Below are 21,477 nucleotides of genomic sequence, written 5' to 3' on the forward strand. Positions count from 1 at the left end.
CCACCTCGCTGTGCTTCTTATCTTTGCACAATACAAATGCTAAATTTATATTTTCAGCAACTTTCACGGTGCTTGCTCCTACTCTAAATTTATGCAAAAATCGAATACACTTTGTATGAAATAACAAGGTTCTAATAACCGTGTTATAAATTTCGCTCATAGTTAACTTACACATATAATACACGTAAATAAATACTTGGCAAATACCTACTTTTTTAATGCGATTTATAAAAATTGGAGCTCGAACAAAATTTAACACATGATCTACTTTATTTTAAACTTTGAAGAAGCAACATTTTCTATGCATCAACTTAATATACTAGAAAATACACCACGTGATTAAATAAAAATTGCAAATTTTCAGTTCTCTCACGAGGTACTATATATTCCAAACCGGAAAAACAGCTCGATGAAGAAATAATCATCTAGAATGATAAGGCTGTGAGAGGATGTTAATACGATCCAATGATCCATAAAACGAGAGGAGACAAAGCGTGCAACGAGCCACTGGATCGCGATTATGTTACGTTTACACTTTTTTCTCCCCTTTTCTTTGTGGATGAGGGGAACGCGAGCCACGTCCTCGACAGAGAGAGTTACCGAGGAGAAACGTCTCTGCTAGTTTATTATTAGCGTCAATAACGCTTCTGTTTTGGAGGAATGAGCCTCGTTCGAGGAGAGCGCCGTTTCGAAGCGCTCTCATTTGAGGCTGTTCAACGAAGAATCACTCCAAGTGTCATGGACTTGCTCCGATTACCGATGAGTAATTTATTTTAAATTGTCTTAAAGTGAAACGATGCAATTACACATAGGAGATCAGTATAGCTCGCATCTAACCTTTGCCTTACCGAATTTCGAAATCATTCACTTTGTTAGTTGTTAGTAAAGTAAGACATACAGGGTGGTCCATAAGCTACTTTAGCCTTTAAACAGTTAATAACTGTTCATCTATTATGTTCTAAAATTCTCATTTCAGATTTTAAAAATTAATAGAATTTAAGATGGAGCAATGTTTAAGAACTGAATTTTATTTCCAATAATTGAATTTCAAATAGTTAGCAAATAAAGCGATTTATGGGCCACTCTATATTAGCATACACGCTCTGAAAAAAGCTTTGAAAAGTATGTAAGTAAGTTCATATACAAGTAAAATCCAAAGCACAAAATCCTTAAACCACATTTCTGCAGAAGTATATGGAGCATAAAGCACTCAAACTTATATCTTCGTATGCACAAAATTACAACACAGGGCATTAAAATCAAGCTTGAGCACTGTTTATATAAAATATTTGAACAATGATTACTCAAATAATTACATCCTTTTACTTAGCGAGATATTACTATTATATCAATATCATTAACTGTGTTAAAAGTAAATTCCCTCACACATACGAATTCACACACATGGGCACTATTCAATGGTACATATAAATATACAAAACATGTTCGAAGCGAGAACGATTTTGGCTGGAAACAGTAACATTATAAAAATTTCCAAATACTAAACTGATTCATTGTACTGAAATAATAGAAGTTACTTCATTCAAATTAATAAATAGCTTCACTACAACCTTTTATGGTAAGATTACCTGTCACTTCATCTGAATGAATTAAGTCTGTATCAAGCAGGCGGAGCAGAAAATTGAAACTGCAACAACAAGTTGAATTGAAGAACTGAACACGAATTTTTCTTCTTTTTCGTTTAGTGAAAGCAAGAAGAAATTAACGGGTCGAGCCCACGATTTCGAGGCAACGAAAGACACGTCATTCGCCGTGAATTCTATTTCTAACCTCCACGCGATCCGCGAACAGCAACGGAAGGTCGACGAGGCAACCACGTTACACGTAGAAACGAGATCACACAGAAATGATACTGCGCGCGGAAGATCTCTGCTGATCGTACAAAGAAACATGCGGGATGAGTTTCCAGTATGTGTATTATGTAGCGAGCGATTATGTCATGCAGGAAGAATACGTAGCACGCTTCGAATACTCGTTCATTAAAAATACATCTCTATTTCCCATCTTTGCGTACCGAAGACGTTCACAAATTGCTCCGATTTCCTGTTTCAGAAGATTAGAATAAGAATTTCCTAAACGAACTTCGAAATGTGTAATACATAAAATAATTTCAGAATCGGATATAAGAAAGGTTATAACCAAGTTTTTGTTAGTAGAGTAACATAGTCAATTGTAAGAGAAGTAAATTTTTCAAGAAATCGACTTGAAATTTAATTCTGATATAGAATGATTAAATAATCTGAGTTTTAATGAAATTTTAGTAAAATATTATGTATTGTGTAAATAATATTGTGTAAATAATATTGTGTAAATAATAGTAACGGTTAAAAATATCAAAGTAATAGTAATAAGTTTGTGTAGCATAGAAGTGACGCTTCCGATAAAAATAGTTCACTCTTAAAGTTCATTCGTGCAGATACGTCAAAATTAACGATTTCTTAAATTCATCACTCTTTAATCAAATCACAAACAGTCTGGCTAAGTATTGAGATATTTCTATAATTATCTTAAACCTTAGTCTTGTACATCCTACAAGGTGTCACAAAATTAATCACTTTATCCGTATAGTTGAGCAATTTGAAACATAGAACAAAAACAATATTTATATACTGAATTTATCTCGTACTCCAAGGTTGTCATATTCGAAATAACATATTCATTCACAAATTCTTAATTTATGACCTGCATGATTAAAAAAAATAAAAAAAAAGTGAAATAAACATCTAATTGTACACTGTTCAATTTAATTAAACGTGAATTTAAATTTTATTCTTCGATACTTTTTTTATAAGTATTCAATTTACATAACTTGTTATTTTTAATAATGGCATTTTTAATAATACTATTTAACATATCCATTCTTAGATGAAAATACACTGTAGACTATTTCATGCAACAGAAATTATTTCAAATACACTTGTATATGTTAGTTATTTAAGTCCGAAGTCTGAACTGGAATTATTCATTTTGTGACACATATTATAACTTACATTGTACTTAGAAACTGAACATACGAAGTAAGATAATTACAATATAATTTTCAATTATCATTCATCAATTGAGCTGTTCATTATGAAAGTGGAGCAACTCCACTTTCTTCATTAATAAAACAAATTTTTTTCAAAAAGGGAGTCACCCCACTTTCATAATAAACTGATCAAATATCCTTTATCGGTAATGACACACAATTTATCGTAGAAATCATTTGCATAATTTAAATCTCAGTGACCTGTAATTAAACATAGATTTCAATAAACACCTATCAATATTCGAAAACAGATAATGCCCCTCGCAAAATATGCATCGTTAAAAACCTGTCTTTTCAAAAATAGATAAATGAGCGATTCGCGTATCTACGATATCATATGTCGATAATTTCCGCACTCACACGTAGTGCAAAGCGAGAATAACAATAAACATAAAAATCCATCCAGTAACCCACCTCGTCATAAAGTGTATGAGTTATTATCGAGATAAAAGGCGCCTAACGATCGAGAAGGATCGAGTAACACGACGAGTTGTGCCTAGAACGATCTGGAAAAGTCTTGGCAAACACGACCCACTATCGCAGCGACAAGGTGTGTGGTTCGAAACTGCAGACTTTGACGCAACATCGAAGCACTGCAAGTCGATCGAAACTGTTCGACTATCTAGCCGTTCTCACCCAATGCCGAATTCGATTTCAAATAAGACACCGGAAAGAACCTTCGACCCTAAACCTTCAAAAACCTTGAAAAACGGTTGACATAACCTTACTCTCGCGTTCGAAAAACAGACACACGTAGACGAAGGGAAATGAAAGAAAAAAAAACTGATATCACCACTTACGGGAAACGGACGGTCCAAATCAATCGGTTCTCCGAAATCTGATGCTTTGTCCACGATGACAGGCGAGTCCATTTTTTGGACTCTATGCTCCGTGCTCGCTTTAGGATTCGTAACTTCTCTCTCTCTCGTTTCGATTCTTTAAAAGTCTGCTTTTGTCACACACTTAAGGGAGAGGTTTAGTCGTGCTCGTTGCCGTTAAGAGCTCTCTGCGGGTTAAATGATACGTATTCTGTACTTCTGTTTTAGGGGATCAGTGAAGCTTGCTAAACAGTGCCGGCGACGGTTAACAAAAAGGCGAACGAAAAGAAAACGTATTGGCAGCACACTCTCGATTGTTTGCTGTAAGGATTTTGTTCAAAGATTACCAAGAGTACAGAGTGCGATAAAGTCGTTCTAGGTCGCCGCTCCTTCTTCCGCTTTCGATCTCCTTTATTTCCTTTTCGTTACGTGGAAGATCCACTCGCATGTCACTCGCTTTCGCTTCACACTCTCACACACTCGCAGAAATCGGGTCGCTTGGTCTTTGAATAAATTCTTCCCTTCCGAATTTGTCGAAAACTCGCGCTTCTCCGCGCACTTCTTCCAAGTCGATAGCGAAACTGTCAGCACGCCGCCCGAGCAACTTAAATATATTTGTTGTGTGGGACGTATCTGCCTAGCCACGTGACTAGCGGCGCCGACCAGAGCCGAGCGACCGCGGAAACGGCCGAAGGAACACGCGAGAGTGTGCTAGAATGTTCTATCTCTGTCGTCTCTTTCGAGAAATCGTTCATTTTCCACGTACGCACTTCCATACATATATGTGTCCATGGCACGCGACGTTGACATTAGTTGGAAATCATTGAACGTGTTCGCCTTTTCAGGTACTTAAGAATGAATGTTAATTATAAGACTAATTTTTCCTTGATTTCACGCTGCTCAAAACACGATTTACGACTATATCCACTGAGAATAAAAACGATACAAGATTTTTCGACAATGATTTATTATTGTATTTTAATGATAATTTAAAATGTTACCTGGGTACTATATGAGTCTTCATAAATTTTAATACGGAAGGATTTTCGTGAATTATGAAATTCGAGTATGTGTATGTGTATTTCAATCTCGAACTTACGATTAATAAACAAAACCACCATATTATGTAACTGTTCAAATTGCATGTCTGAAGTCTGCATACACATTTTTTAAAATATGGTTAAAATATGTATTTCTCGAACGTTATACTTCGGTTCTACCTACTTCGGATCGTATTATCCAGTTTTCCCTGTTTTCTTTTTATAATTGGCCAAGCAAGCAAGGCTAAACTCTGGACTTGTTTACCTACATCCTTTTATAGCAAGCGCCAGTTCCCTTCGTGTTCGTATTCTCATCCGAAAAGTTGGTCAACTGAGTCCTGTCGATGCTATCCATAATCGGTTCCAATTGCATTCTATAAATAGATAACTGACTAAATATAATTCGTAACCACGTTATCACCGTGTAAAGGGGAGCATTACATCCACCACGGCCCACATATTTTTTATTTAATACAACGGTGAATCATTCAAGGTGTATTAATAGAACATGAATCTGATTCGAAGGTATCATCGCATCGCGAGATAAATGTGTATCTATAGCTATCAGGCAAAATGATATACATTATATTTTAAAAAAAAAATCAGGCCATGACTTGATTTTAATCTATAACATTGAATTTGTATTTTCAATGAAACAAGATTCAATTATTAATCTTTAAAAGATATCGCCGAGATAGTATCAACTTTGCCTCATGTTATGTCTATAAGAAACTATGTGAAAGAACTGATCTATTCTAAAATAATGTGATAAATGAATGAATACCCAAACAAGTACTAGGCAGTCGTTTCGGTTCTTTTACACACGTTAACATAATCTTCACATGGTATGATATTTTATTGGTAGTAGTCTTTAAAAGTAAAAAAGAACTTTCCCTTAAAATCGAGAATAGAACACAAATACATAATATAGAATTATCGCTCAGTACCTTCAATCCTAATTTCTTAAAAATAAAAATATGTATATAGGTACCCTATATTTATGTACATACTATACACTACCAGCCAAAAATTTACTTTAAAAATTTAGAATTTTATAATAAGATAAAAATAAAACTTACTTTGTCATATGTAAATATTCAAAAGAAAAATAATTTTAACTTATTACATATATTGTTTATGTACTAAAAAAAACAAAGAGGTGTAAATTCTAATATTATACAAGTACTTGGATAGATTAGAAATTTAAGTTCTAAATTGGAATGACTTTTTTGCAAAAGTACGATTGTAAAATTCCAAAAAAAACGATGACCACTACAAAAGATTAAAGAATTGTCTGACAGAAGATAACATTCAGTGTTGATTATTTACCGTTTAAACGTTACAAAGCGTTTAAAACATACCTATTATTGGACAAAAGTGGTATTCAATCAAATGCTAAATCTTCGTAGAGACATCGATATTTTAATTTAATAATTTTAATTTGTAAAGTGTCCACATATTTTATGTAACATCAGAATTCTCTTTTCTTTCGGTTCTGTACTAAAATTTAAGCAGTCGTCCGTAGTAAATTAACAATTTTTTTATTTTCGATCTCTATATGTTTATTGTTGTTTGTATTGTTCTATATCTATTGTTCTTTCTTTTATATCTATTTAAGATATAAAGCTTAGAAGTTAAAATTATATTAATATCCAAATATTATTAGAAGTTACAGGGTATTACGTCCAATATTAAAAGCTACACGTGGAAGATTAATAAGTGAAATAAGACCCACAAATGAACGAGTTGTATTTTTAGTCGCCCGTTTCATGAATAGAATCACTTTTGAAAGATTAAGATGGAGAATTGAGAAGCTACATATATCTGTATGATATCAAAAGTATTTATTATTCCCAGATAAGGCAGTCTCGAATATGTATGTATTGTTAATGCGAGTACAACTTTATCGCAACAAAATGTTTATTTAGCAATTAATAATAACGCTTCATTCGTTAACTGAGTATTCGAGGAAGCGTTTTGTTGCTTCACTGACTTAAAGTCAACTTGGCCTTTAGTTTGATTCTCGGTCGTATTATCAGGGAAGCATGAAATCCGCCATTGAATATTAGTCATACGATCAGATTTTGGCCTGGCTCCAGCCGCTTCTACTTGGCGTGAAAATAGTGTTTGCGGTTCGCGCAGTAGGTATGTAGGTATATATGTATGTATGTATGTACATTAGACAGTTCACGATCAAGACGTTGCGTTCTGACACAACAATAAGCCGAAACCTTGCACGGTACTAAACTACTAACTTAACTTTCTCGGGATGGAATGATAGAACCTCGCTATGGACAGGGAGATTTTGTCAGAGTCTTATTAAACAAAACTGTGATGAAGATTTTATAAAATTAACATAACGTTAACGTACATGTGCTATAGAAAAATGGAATATAATAATGTTCTGGGTGGCCCACGCAACTTGCAAGAAGCCGACAATCGCTGAACAATTTTATCGGTTCTTAAGGTCGATTCCAGAATGAATAGTCCTTTATTTAATGGATAAGAAAAAAATTGATACCTATATAAAACTCTGTTAAGTCTGTAATCGGCCTTTAAGAGCGACGGAATTGTCATTCACTGATTATTGGTCGTATTCGCCAATTATGAATATGAACAAATTTTTGTATACAAGAGTTGCATGATTTGGAGGGGTACATAATGTGGTGCGTATTCTAGAACTTTTACTTATATGCTGAGGCGTTTCGGAGAATTCAAGGTAAACTTCCGTATTTTAGGCAGAATGCTTTATTTTTTAATCAAAATACCGAAGGACATTGAATTCTGAGTAAAAATGCATTGATATTTCGTAGCCCTAAATTTAATAATTATCGAACAATTTCGCTTAGTTTCTTGTAAAGTTTCGAGTTAGAGATTCAATATCATCAAAGATTTTCGTAAGACAGCAATGTTTGTCAACACGATCGATTTTACGTTATCGCAACCGTCTATCTCCACTAACTAATGTAAGTGTTCAAAATAATGTCCATTGACATTAGGTAATATATATATAAAGAACAGTCGCTTAAAATATTTATTTCTACAACATATTTATCTCTTAATTACGGATACAAAATTTTAAGATACATGAACATTGATTAGATCCTAGAGATATTAAATATTTTTAAAATTAATATGATGTTAAGTGGAATGTGAAAACGATGTATAGCATATACCTTTTCTTTTGTGTTTACGGGCATTATATCTTAAAACATGTTCATAATTGGAGGGTTAATGGCATCCGATAATTCAGGATCATTGTTCGTATCCTGCAATAAGACACTCTTCAAAATAAATACATTTAAGACTAAATATGTTGTTCATTAATAAAGCTATACAGATATATGATTATGAAAAATAATACGACAAAAGTTCAAATATCTGAAGACCAAGCAACAATCCTTGACTTGAAAGTGACATAATGCTATTGTACACATTCTGTAGCTTGATTATGCCATCGAGATGTAATTAAATGACACGTAGGAACCTTCGGATGATATTCAGAACTGGATGGAAGCCAAGTGCACTAAGTACAAGGTTTCACAATCTAATATACGACTTTAAATCGCTTTTTAAAAACTTCCTTCTTTTCATAATTATTTATCTGTAAGTTATTTATTTACATATTCGTTTTTAATTGTGCGAATTTGTAATTTGGCACCAACGCATCAATAGATATTTCATTACGACAACTGGTACTGTAGTATCTTGTAATTACCATATAAACTACCAAATGTGGTAAGAATTAAATAACACATTATGATGTAAAGATCATCTCTACTTTTAGTTCTCAATACGAACGCTGAAATTTTTTTATATAAATCACCTGTTATAGTTTCTAATAAATATTTGTTGTAAAATTTTGAGAAAGTTTACATACGAACTATTTTTAGTTCAGGTAAATGTCCCAATATTTAAACGCTTAAGATGTCAAATGTCGCAGTAAATAAATAACCTATAACTGTATGTCTCGATACTTTAATTACGATGTCCCAGAAACTGAAAATACTAGTTCATGACACTAGTTTTTATTTTTAATTAGATTAATAATTAATACATTAGAATTTAAGCCTAAAATTGAATAAAATTAACGTAGCTAATTACTAAGCAATTACTGGCAATTACTGGCCAAGAGGGGAAGTAAGCCTCCACTCATCCCACAGCGTGCCTCTTGCATGTCCCACACCCTCAAGTAGCCAACAGTAGGCGAGTGGGGGGTTACTTCTCTTCTTGGTCAGTAATTCCCCATGGCAAGCCAGGTTATGAATAATCCGTATTCGTTTAAAGTAATTCAGGCAATGTAGGGTGTAACCGTAGAATATTACTTAAAAACCTTTGAACATTTTCAATAAATATCTTTGAACAATGTCAAACATTTGATGAAGCCAAAAATTTCATTTTATTGCACTAATCTTAACAAAAAATATGCTCTGTTTACTTGCAAAGACAAGGTGGCCCATCTAAACAAGTGGACCGCCCTGTATAATTATAAAAGTATTTCTACATAAATGTATTTCTACATAAATTACATATAGAAGAAAAACATTTGCAACGGAATCATAACTTGCGCTCACAATCAAAATCTTCCAGTTAATTTAATTTAACAGTAAAATATTGTTAAGTTAAAATAAATAACCGTATAAAAAGTACTATGATTTACGAAATTTTAATTTCCATTGCATAGGTTATACGTGTTTCATTTAACCTTCATACTGTGACATTTGACTATAGTACAGTCAAACACTCGCCGCATCATTGCATACTATTATAGGTACTCATTCACTGCGGGATTCAATTGTAGCTCACATTAGAAGTATTGCTTTACTGTGAGATTCGACAATGTTTTGCCTCTCATCTGGTGGATTGTTTCGTATTTAAAATCCACTCTTGAATCTTTCTTATAATGTAATTGTAACTCCAACACTTTGCAAAAATAGTTGGAGAAATTAATTGCGTAATAAAAAAGTTAAAATACACAGATCATATTAAACCCTTTTGGGACCCATGAGCCGATATAAGTATATCGGCTTTTGTAAAGCCTATTCTGTTACATACGCTTTAAGAGAGTTAATCATAAAGGATGAAACGTGTAGTAACGATGCTGATCCTAAATCAATTTCTCGAAAGATGTATTGTTTCACAGCAATGGATAGATTTTTTGTATTAATCTTTCATTGACGGATTTCATCATAAATTGATTTTTTTACCATAGAATCGAATCGATTTTTATGAAGGAACTATTTTCTCTTTTTACTACAAAAACCTTTATTGATAGTACTTGGTTTTAGATCGAATCACATTTAAAAAAATCTTATTTCGTGTGTAAATAAAATTAGCGGTACCAATTTTTTTGATTTGCTTCTAATCGATTTTGATTTGCTTCCTAAAACTTAATTTTTTAAACAATATTATTTTGTTCAGCAATTAATTTTGTTAATGTCTCCAATAATTTTTTGTATTTCTTGAAAAACGTAGTGTTTTAAATTGTGTTACTTTCTTTACAGGTTTTATTTACACATACATTTCTCTATCGAAATAAGAAATCAATTCGTTGCGAATCAATTTTTTTGTGCTCTAAGTTATGTACACTGAAACTACTAGACTGATCAAATAACCGATACAATTACTTCTTACAAACATTTCATTTCATGAACACATTATGTTTTTTTTCATTAATGTTCAATGCAATTACAGAAATATATAACTGATTATTGTTTCTGTCAATTATATATTTCGTCGAAGACCTGTAATTTTGTTACGGATAAAAGCAAACATACTTTAGCCACGGTAGTTTATGTTAATTGCTGAGAAAACGCTTAAAGTACGCGTGAAATGTGTCTCACTTGACTTATTCTACTGACTTCGCTGTCTGACCTGATTAGTTCATGTCGGCAGTAGAATAATTCTTAAGTCAGACACATTTCACTCGAATCAGATGTTTTTGTAAAAATTAATACCTCTGACACAAAGCTCCAAACGTAATTTCGTCATTCTTAATTATCGTTCTATTTTGATACATAAGATCGTTTCTCAAAATTTCTGATACGTATTGACGAACGCTCTGTATACATTTAATATTATATTAAAACAGTGAAACATATCTGTTAAAGGCACGTGAAGATCGTTTCATTACCAACGCCACTTACCTAATGATAGAACCAAGCACGAGCTACACCATTATGATCATCATTTATGATCACCAACCATCAACACAAACTGCATCTTCGTCATTATAAAACATTTTTGACAATATTAACTCTGTCAATGTATACCACTCCGTACAACAGGTGGGAGGCGCGAAACGTACTGACATGCTTCAATGAACGTGTCGATTCACGTGAACACAAGAACGCAATAACAGTTCGTTGGACAAATGACTCACTTCACATCCTTCTGCAAGAGGCAGAGATTATGCAACAAATCGGATGTTGGATGGTAATACATCACCGACCTGTAATCTGCAGATTCCATGAAATTCCAAGCACGGTAAACTACGAGTTTGAAGCGACTGCGAGAATGAAGCATATCTACCTGCCAACGTAGTGTTGTATCGATACAAGTTGACGATATACTTATCTTTTCTTAAACTATTTTTTCATCTCATATGGCTGTCGTGTTTGAGATGGCAAACTTCATTCAGTTGCAACTACTTAATGTGTAAATTGATCTTATTGTTAGGAATTAGTAATATAACTTATGTAATGTAAGCTATTATTGATTTTATGCATTCCTCTTAGGCCCTAGGCCTGAGATTTGTTAAATTAGCAATATATTTTTTAGTTTACTGTACATACTATAATTCTACTTTGTTACAAGCTTACTCCTTCGAGTCAGTTAAGAACTTAAAAAATATGAGGCATTGGTTCCCACCATCGCTTCATGTACTATTTTATTCCATCAATTTTTCATTTTAAAGTCGAAGGACAGGTAAAGTGGAAAAGTAGTTCTCGAATATAAGTACACCATAGGGCTTGTACAGCAGTAACAATGTGTTCCATAGAATACACGTATAAAACAAAATTTTTTTGAATTTTTCAAATGTTCAAAGTAACAGTAACTAAATAACGAGTAAATTGCAATTTTCAAGTATCCACACTGAATGAAGGAGCATTTTATGAAATGTGATAAGGCCGTTGTGCAATTGACAATTAATGTAACTCGAAACTAACAATAAAAATAAATTTGCGCATAATAATTTTACAAGTTGCATTACTCTGTAAATGAATACTAATGTTGCGATTACACTTCCTTAGTATTTTGCAAAAATACATGAATTACATGTTCTGAAGAAATACGATTTCAAATTTACCGTGCGATGACAAATGACACAATTGATTGTGAAATTATAGCATGGCATTTGCTACATAAAAGTGCGTGTGAGTAAGAAAAAAAGAAAGAGAAAATGCATTTTGTATCGTGCTGCTAATTTAAATCGTCAAATAATACTTATTTATAATACGTAGGTCCTACAAGGGGAGAATTTTTACTTATTGATTATATTTGCTGCAGTTAATAAACATGCATAGTTCATATCGATTACCAACATGTAACATCCATTAACAGTACTCAAAGGGTTAATTATTTTAATTATATTTACACTAATTAACAATCAAGCGATACGTTTAGAGAATATATAATTTAAAACCTCTTTAGCACTAAATGTATGTGTGTATGTACATACGAGGGGAAGGAGTCATCGGATAGAAGATTGGCTAAATAAATACATTGTATTGAATTGTATTGAATAAATACATGTATTTTGTTCGAGAGAACACGTTTGTTTTCACTTAATGTAATGTCAATGGTGAGGAAGAACGATTCTCTTCCGTGATGAAGATAACCTCTCTTGCGCAATATCGCTGTCAAATGAATCGTGTAACTACCGATTACATAATTTTAAGTACACAAAATGACTGAAACAATTAATGCCAAGCATAGATGCAAGTTTTGAGATTAGACGTATGTGATTCTTATAAGACAGGTTTCCCAGTTCTATTTCTTCGGGACTGGGTCAAGGCTGACAATCGATTCGACCAAGTTCTAATGGTTTGATATGCTCATGAAGCTTCACTTCGAAATTAGCGGATAAAATGAAAATTAAACTGAGTAATTGTACATTTGCTATTAGCATCTTTAAAACCACGGGATCTTTATAACATTTCTTCAGTTGCAGTTAATATTTAAAACTTAGATAGCTGTTTAGAATAACGTTCTCCTCACCGATTTTGTTGTACCTTTTCTATTTCGTGTAATTCGATGATGTGTATAGATTGAGAGTCTGAAGGAAATAATTGTCGCTTTCTTTTCCTTTTCGAGATATGTAAAAAGTATTTAAATGGAGTCGCGGGCATCTTCATGTTAGTCACATGTCACACGGTGCTGACAAAATTGAAGTTCGTGCAAATTGTACGTATTCGTGTCGGTCACAGGATGTTCAGGCACACAAATTATAAATAATTTTTAATTATCGCTGCAAGATTTAATTGGTAATACGAGGGAATGACCATTATTTATTCGCCAAATGCTCTGAGATAAAAATTTAAGTGTTTAATGCGACAATATATTATTTAAATTGAGATAAATAGTTCTCATATGTACATACACAAAAGTTTGGAGTATGTTAAGACTTCAAAAGAAATAATATTTATAGCATTATTCTTTTACATTATAAAAATTGTAATTCATGATAATAAAAAACAAAAGTAACACCTGCAAAAATTTTGTTTTAAGATTTAACAAAATAGCAGGAGATACTCTAAACTTCTAAGCAGGAGTATAAATAATTGACATTGATTTTAAGAAATAAAGGGCATTAGTTTAGGTAGTTGTAAAGCAAGCAATTTTAATAATTTTATTAATTTTCTTTATCACTTTAGAACGTAAACATTATTTATTAATAAATTCTGTTTATTATTTGTAATATTATGGGAACAGTTGAAAGTTCAAAATTTGCGCATCACGTCGTTTGCACATGCGTATAATTCGTACGAGCTCCGTTTTGTCAGCACTATACAATATGTAACCATAACATGAAGACGCCCGAAACCATCATTTAGACACTTTTATCTCGAAAATGAGAAGCAAGCGGCGATTATTTTTTTCAAATTCTTAATCTACACATTGAATTACACGAAATAGCAAAAGTGCAAAAAATCGGTGAGGGTATTATTTTAAACAATGGCCTTTTTGTTCTTTGTAAAGAAATAGAGGTAAGAGTCAAGTAAAAATAGTTATAGATATTAGGTAATATGAATGAATTCGAAAGTAGAAATGAATGCAGAAGAGTGAATGTATGAAAGCACAGATGAGCGAGAACGTGCCTCTTATTAGAAAAGATATATTCACATCGCACTGCATATTTCTACAGATGATAAAAAATTAAACAAGAACTATAGTATAAAATATACAAGATTGCAAAAGAAAGTGCAATTTTTTTAGGAGACAAGAAATATGACATCAGATACACTTTTTTGCATCAACTTCAATCTAACGTTAGTTATAATAAACACTCACGCGAATGTATTATGTACTTACTACTTAGAGCAATAAAAAATATATTTGCCACAGAGAAGTAATACATATGATAGATTGATGAGTTCACGAGAGTAATATGATATATATCCTTTTTATCCAGTGATTGAGGTCGCAAAAAGGTGAAAGGAATTCAAAGCTACCGAGAGAAAATGTGTTTTGAGAAAGTGTTTCGTCAGAGAATTTCTCCTTGTGACAAATTAGAATAACTAATCAAAAAAGTAAGACTCCAAATATAGAAATCTACTCTTTTGTAAAATTTAAATCAAATCTCATACGAAAAACGTATATTTAAAAAAAAAAAACATTGACTCCGAGCCAAAAAGCAGAGGGAACGCTATTTCGTCGTATTTATGAAACAGTATTGCCATCTAACGGTACAACCAGAAAGTTGACAACACAAAACTGCATCGTACATGCAACAGCTGTTGTAATATTAGTTACTTTTTATATTTTGTATCTCGAATAACATGGATTTACTTATTATTCACTTCAATGAATAATAACCTAAGAATCATTAAGTTAATTGTACATTATGAAACTAGAAAACTCTTCAAAAATTATTTCATATCATTAATCAATGCCAGAATGATATACAACTCGTTTAATTTTTTGCAGTGTTCATAATATAATTTATTATGAAATTTTTCCAATTCCAAAGTATTTTATATAAAAAGATTTCTCTAAATTCGAATTTATCTTCGAATAAATATTCTTCTAAACTCGAAAATAGAGCAACAGAAACAACGAATGAAATCGATTTGTTGACTTGTAGATCACGTTCTTCACCAAAGAACACTCGTCGAATTTCGCCTTCGATCTTGCTCCTCGATTTCATTTACGCGTCTCGATCATTCGCACGATCATCGATAATGACGATCGATGATCTACGGTGATCGATAGCATTGCCAGGAGCGTATGAGGCCCGAAGAGGTTGATCGACCGTCATTCACCCAACACTCCGACGTTCTGTGACGTCATCGAACCAACAGCAGCCAGGTTCTCACTTCTCTCACCGATCATAGATTCCACTGCAGCGTGCACACACGTGTGCCTCGGTTCGCATGAGGACCACGTGCACTTCGTTACACGCAGTCGAAAGCGAAAGTGCTATACGCGTTAACATTAAGCCACGTTCTCGCGTATCTGACCACTTCATACAGAAATATCACGAATCGCGGAGCACAGAGAACCTTTTCAAGCCGAAATTTCTGTTGGTATCTCTTAGTGAACATTTATTGCAAAATTTGGAATATTTTATGAAGTATTTTTAATGATGAATAATCGCTGTTTGTTTGAAGTAACGAATACAACGCATGATACGTGACGGTGGAATTTTACTTGAGAATCTTGACTTTTCTCACCCATGTCTCACGCAGGTGAAAATTTTGTTGTATTTCATTCATTTTAACAATGAATATAATTTATTTACACGTAAGTGTAATTTTAGAAACATTTATATACACAAACATACATGTGCTTTTAAATAATTTATATAGGGTCCTCGGCAACAGGTGTCAGAAATTTTAAAGAGTGATTCTACGTGTCAAAATAGGACGAAAATCAAGAGTGACGAAATTGTGTTTGAGGCTTCGTTTCAGAGTTATGAATTGTTTCAGAAACGTCTAAAATTCACGTGAAATATCTCTGACTTGAGACTTATTCTAGTGCACATGTGCATTAATCAGGTCAGAGACTGCGAAGTCAGTGGAATAAGTCAAGTGAGGCACACTTCATGCGTAGTTTACGCGTTTTCTCAACAACTAAACAACTTGGAAACGAAACCTAAAACGTAATTTCATCTACCTTTATTTTTGTCTTATTTTAGCATTTAGAATCATCCCTTAAAATTTTTAACGTCTGTCGTCGAACACCCTGTACATGTATAGAAGAAAACGATTTGCAAGTAGTAATTTAGACTTAAACTTTCCTTATTAATTTATGCATTAACACAGCACATCTTTACGCATATACTGTTAATCTAAATAAACGTAATCATAACAGAAATTACATCTTGTGCGTTAAATATCAAAAAAGTCTATTTGTTCTCTACTATTTTTTTAAAATTTATTTATTTTATCGTTTACCTTGATGATTACATTACAAAATTTATACAATAGGTACCTGTACTATTTATGATTACATGATTTCACTACCTCTATCTCTTCTACTGTCTCTCCATTTTATTCGTTTTCTTCCTTTGACTCCTTAACTTTCTTCCTATTCCACCCCTTTCTCTTTATTTTCTAATAACTTATCTATCCCTCCTTTTATCTTTCCATACTTTTACACTTTGACACTAAATATTCCATTTCTATCTTTTTGCCACATAGCTCAGACAACCTTTTGTCTTCTTCCTCTCAGTACATATTTATTTGCTTTTTCTTCGTTTCTGTATCTTAGCCTCACTATAATTTTTATATATTCATCCTTTATTTTTTCTTCGTATGTTTCGGTACTTGTGTTACCCTTATTCTTTTGTATCTTGAAGTCTAAGTCATATCCATCCCCTCTTGTTCTTATATTTCTTTGTCCTATGCTTTCATTTATTTTTTTACTTTGATTTTTACGTATCCACAGCTTCTCTAGTATTTTTCTCGCTTTGTGCCTTATCGACTTTTAATCTACTATTACCTACTCTATAAATTAGTTTTCAAATAAATCATTCTTTTATAAAAACTTGTGGATTCACTTCTTAGGAAATAAAGTGATTAACACATTACTATTAAATATTAAACGTATTATAATTAAATAAAAATGAAAAGAAATTGACTAAGATTTTAAAAAAGTATGGAATTTTCTGGGGAGAAAAATTTGTTTGCAGCTCTTGGACGTGCTGTACTTGGTAAAATTTATTTATTAACCGTCGGAAATATCATAAACGAACTTTTACATTCGAAACAACAATTTCATATGCTCAAAGGCAATATTTTTGATATAATTTTGTATCATTAAGAATTCTAGAATTATTGTTTATACCTGAAATATTCAAACAATCTACTACCATAAGGCCAAATTGCATAACTTATACTTTCAAAAAATTTTAGTTGATACCCTAATTGTAGTCTATAAAATACAACTTGTTTTCTTAATAAAAACTTTTTCCTGATAAAACCGACAATATAATAAAATACAAGCCAACAACACAGAACCATAGCTCAAAACTTCAAACGTCAATTTCTCACAAATGAAAATATGCGAGTTTCCTACTGTTCTACTTTACAACTACAGATACTTCCTCTAATTTCCCATTATCTCATTTCTGTAGTAATATTTTTGGCTGTTAGATCTAAATAATCCTTCGCAAAACTTTGGCATCAGTTTCATGATAAGAGGTTCCCTGCGGTCTTCCCTATTTGATACGAACCTTTGTGTGCAATCTTCGTGGTATGATTCATTCATTACGATGCATTGCGTGGAAAGTGACATCTTGAACGATGCGCTCTCTCTGTTCCAAGACCGCATCTTGACCCCTTGATTATCCATTCCTTTTCCTCCTTCTCCTCCCTTCTCTCCCCCCAGGCTGCCCAACTGAGTGTCATTCATAATAAGCGACATTCCTATACTCTTCGTGGCCCGTTCCGTGAAATGTTGAAGAGAAAGGGATGTCCCATAACTTACGATAGCTTTGGTATTCGAAGAATAAGTTCGAGCTAAAACATGGTCCCTATTTGGAATCTTAGACTCGATGAATTCAAAGTAGGGTTCTTAATATTGCTCGGATTTACAAGGATTCGAGTATTGAGTACCCAAGTTTCGAGCATTCGAGTCTCGAGTATCTGGATCTGGATCCAAGTATCCGAATATCCGAAGTTAGATTCGAGCATTTGGGATATCCAAAGTGAGATTCGAGTATTTTGGATATTTGAATTTGGATCCGAGTATTCGGGTATCCGAATCTAGATTCTTTTTTTTAATTATAATTCCTACTCCCCTAATATTCGAATTCACGAAATACTCATTGCAAGAGCCACTTCATATTATTCGGTCTTCGCAGTCCGATTTTCGTCGTAAAATTGGAAAATGATTGCTGTCCGATTATCAATCAATATAATGCTCATTTTCTACGCGACTGTGCTGATTTTATTTGGAATTGTTTTGGTACATTTAATTGGCGTAAAAAATTGTATTATACTATATTTTATAAATATATATTACATACTATCTTTTATAAAGTTGTGAAAATCTACAGTTTACATTTCCTACGAGCATCTTGGATAATACTGTGATTGTAAATCAAAACGACCTAAGTCACATGTTTTTGTTTTCGAGATATTGACGTTTAAAGTTTTCAGCTTCAATACTGTCTTATGGACTTGTTTTTTAAAACTTTTTTTTTAGGTAAAAAAATTCTTTTAATGCTTTTTCTTCTTTCCGAAAACATAAATTCTATATTCTAGATGTTAATTAGAGCCTTAACACGAATTTATTGAACCTATGTGAGATAGGTCGTTTTGTTTTATGACCATAGAATTAGACTGCGGATGTTTATGCAAATTCTTATTTTCAAAAACTTGTTTCACTCTCCAAATATTACAAAGAATAATTTCGCTACCTTTATTTTATATTATGTTATCTTAATTATTATTTTGTGTAGTTTTGCATATTATGTGGATTTTACAGTTTTTTGCACATTGTAATTTCCGATAAATGCATAAAGGTTTGCAGTAATTATATAATAATTTTTTATTTTAAAGACCGCCTAAAATCGTCGTCTCCAAATGGGAAACTCCCTTAATCTCGTGTTAGCTCGTATAACAATTTAGATCGGTCATTCCGAATTTTGTGCCGTGCAAAGACAAGTTACGAGTCATGACCCACTATTGCAGATTACAGTTCCACTGTCTATGTCCTTTTCATAAAGCATGGCGAATCTTATGCAGCACTAAGCCAAGCTGCGAGTTATGACGAACCGCACGTTGTGGTACCCTGCTTTTACAGAGTAAAGAAATTCCTCTACGTGTATTACGTATGTAGTTCTATAGTTGTCTTTCAGCTGTTGAGTTATCGAAAGTCAGCTGTTCCTTATCTCGAATCCTACGTGAGTTGTGATAACGTTTGCATAATATTACTGTGATTGAGCAATGTTCTTGGCTCTCATTCTGAGAATGAGACTTCATGGACATTAGATGAAACTTAATACAGTACATGAACGATAGTCGCGCAAAAGAATGTATGTACCTACGTGATCGTCACAAATTATTACACGTCTGGTGCCTTTTCCTTATATGTAAAAAGCATACAGGTATGTTCCAGTATCGATGACACTCACAATAAAATGAAAAAAGGTGTGTACAGACCTGCAAACATTAAGGTGCACAAAAATGGAATTATTTTTTTATTTTTTATGATTTCCAATAGTATAGGATAAAAGTTGATCATGTGTTTAGCAGTACTTTATGGTATTGGGATCATCAAAATCTAAACTTAATTAACATATTGTTTGAGGTATTCCATTTTATTTGAAAATTACTTGTTTTTATTTTACATAATTTACTACATATCGTATTTTTACAAAGTATAAAAGAAAACATAAAACTAACTTTTACCCAATATGGTGAGATTATAGTATTCAGAAGAGAATTGCCAATATCGTACCTGTCTCCTAAATCTAAACCATACCTCATTGATTCCTTTGTCATGGATAAATATGTACAATCTAACATTATAAACATGAAATACATAAATGGTGAAAATTAAAAACTAAATGTTTCCCGTTTAGAAGGTTTATTTAATGCACGCTACAGATATTTTAAAAATCCAGGTAAGTTTGATGGCTCTTAACCAAATTACTTTAGTTAGCGTTGATTACCATCTAAGAATACAATTTTAGACCATACATGATATTCATTTTAAAGGTTAAATCGATATTCATCAATATATTGAGCACGAACACTTAAATATTTCTACATTTTGTTTATTTAAATTACACCTGTTTTGAATTATAGTTACAAATAATCAATTAATTATAATAAGAATAATTCTACAGCGTCATATGAATTCATGTATAATAGCGACAAGCTTTTATATTGCAAAAGCACGTTTCAATAAATATAGTGCTGAACTCATGTTAAATGCATATTCAATATTTATAATTGTATTTTACATTCTGTACATGTTAACAATAAAGGTAACGTAAAGTAGTACGGGTTATACAGCTGTAAAATACGTAGAAAAGTGAAATAGGTACTCTTAAAAACAAAATTCGTGCTAACTATCCATGAAGCATGGAATAACGTTGATATCAATCGGTCGCATATTGATCTGTAAAGTCCCTGCTATGCAACTGTGCGGAAATTATTAAACTGAAAAATAACGCAATAAAATACTAACTTAATCTCATAGTAAAGTATAGTAATAACAAAGTATAAAATATAATTTCATAGTAAATTATAATAATAACTGCTGTTATTGTGTAAATAAAGGGTATATACGTATAGGTAATGTATAGATAATAGTGTATAGGTAGCAATACTAAGTTGAGTTCCTATTTATTTGGTCACATCAAATATGTATTGTTTATTTCTAGATGAATAGTATTATGATATGAAAGGAAATATACGAACAAATGCAATAGATGTTTATAGAGTGTGAAGTGTTTAACTGGTACATAATGTCTCGTAAAAATATATCTGAAATTTAACAAAAAATTATATTAATTAAACTTTTAGAAATACTTGTATCTTATGTGCTCTCTATTTAAGGAATAAAAAATGAAAGCTTTAAGACCCCTGTGGTATTTCAAGAACTGTTTTGACACAAACTAGCTTTTGCAAGTTCAATCTAGAAAACTACATAAAACTAAGCTTTCTGTTATTAGAAAATAGTCACACAAGTTTGATTTTATCGTTCCACCCTAGTTGACACTGGCTACCTTGACCTTTGGAGCTTTTAACGATCGAAGCTTTTAGCTTTCACCAGCACTACTTGTTACATTAGTTCGATAAAATCGAAGACTCATTTTGTTTAGCTACCTACTGATAGAAAGAAATAGACACATTTACTATATTTATGATGATTCTTATACAGTAGAATATCA

The 21,477-nt window shown here is 32.4% G+C and overlaps 1 protein-coding gene across 6 annotated transcripts in view; it reads right to left on the reverse strand.

Moving 5' to 3' along the window:
• Stv (BAG domain-containing protein starvin) overlaps positions 1–21,477 on the reverse strand; it is a 65,699-nt gene that overhangs the window by 19,958 nt on the left and 24,264 nt on the right. The window contains exons 1-3 of one of the 6 annotated variants that reach the window (XR_013002650.1): positions 4,215–4,458; positions 3,850–4,055; positions 3,464–3,750 (exon numbers count right to left, since the gene is read on the reverse strand). The exons of 1 other annotated variant lie outside the window; for it this stretch is intronic. Coding sequence is in view for 1 of the 5 variants with exons in the window: in XM_076385400.1 (XP_076241515.1) it covers positions 3,850–3,921 (72 nt within the window). In the remaining 4 variants the exon portion in view is untranslated. Of the gene's footprint in view, positions 1–2,873; positions 3,751–3,849; positions 4,056–4,214; positions 4,459–21,477 lie in introns of those variants that run through there. 4 more of the 6 variants (XR_013002652.1, XR_013002651.1, XM_076385400.1 and 1 more) reach the window with 4 other exon arrangements.

Source organism: Calliopsis andreniformis, chromosome 9 (assembly GCF_051401765.1).
Source record: "Calliopsis andreniformis isolate RMS-2024a chromosome 9, iyCalAndr_principal, whole genome shotgun sequence".
Classification (NCBI taxonomy): domain Eukaryota; kingdom Metazoa; phylum Arthropoda; class Insecta; order Hymenoptera; family Andrenidae; genus Calliopsis; species Calliopsis andreniformis.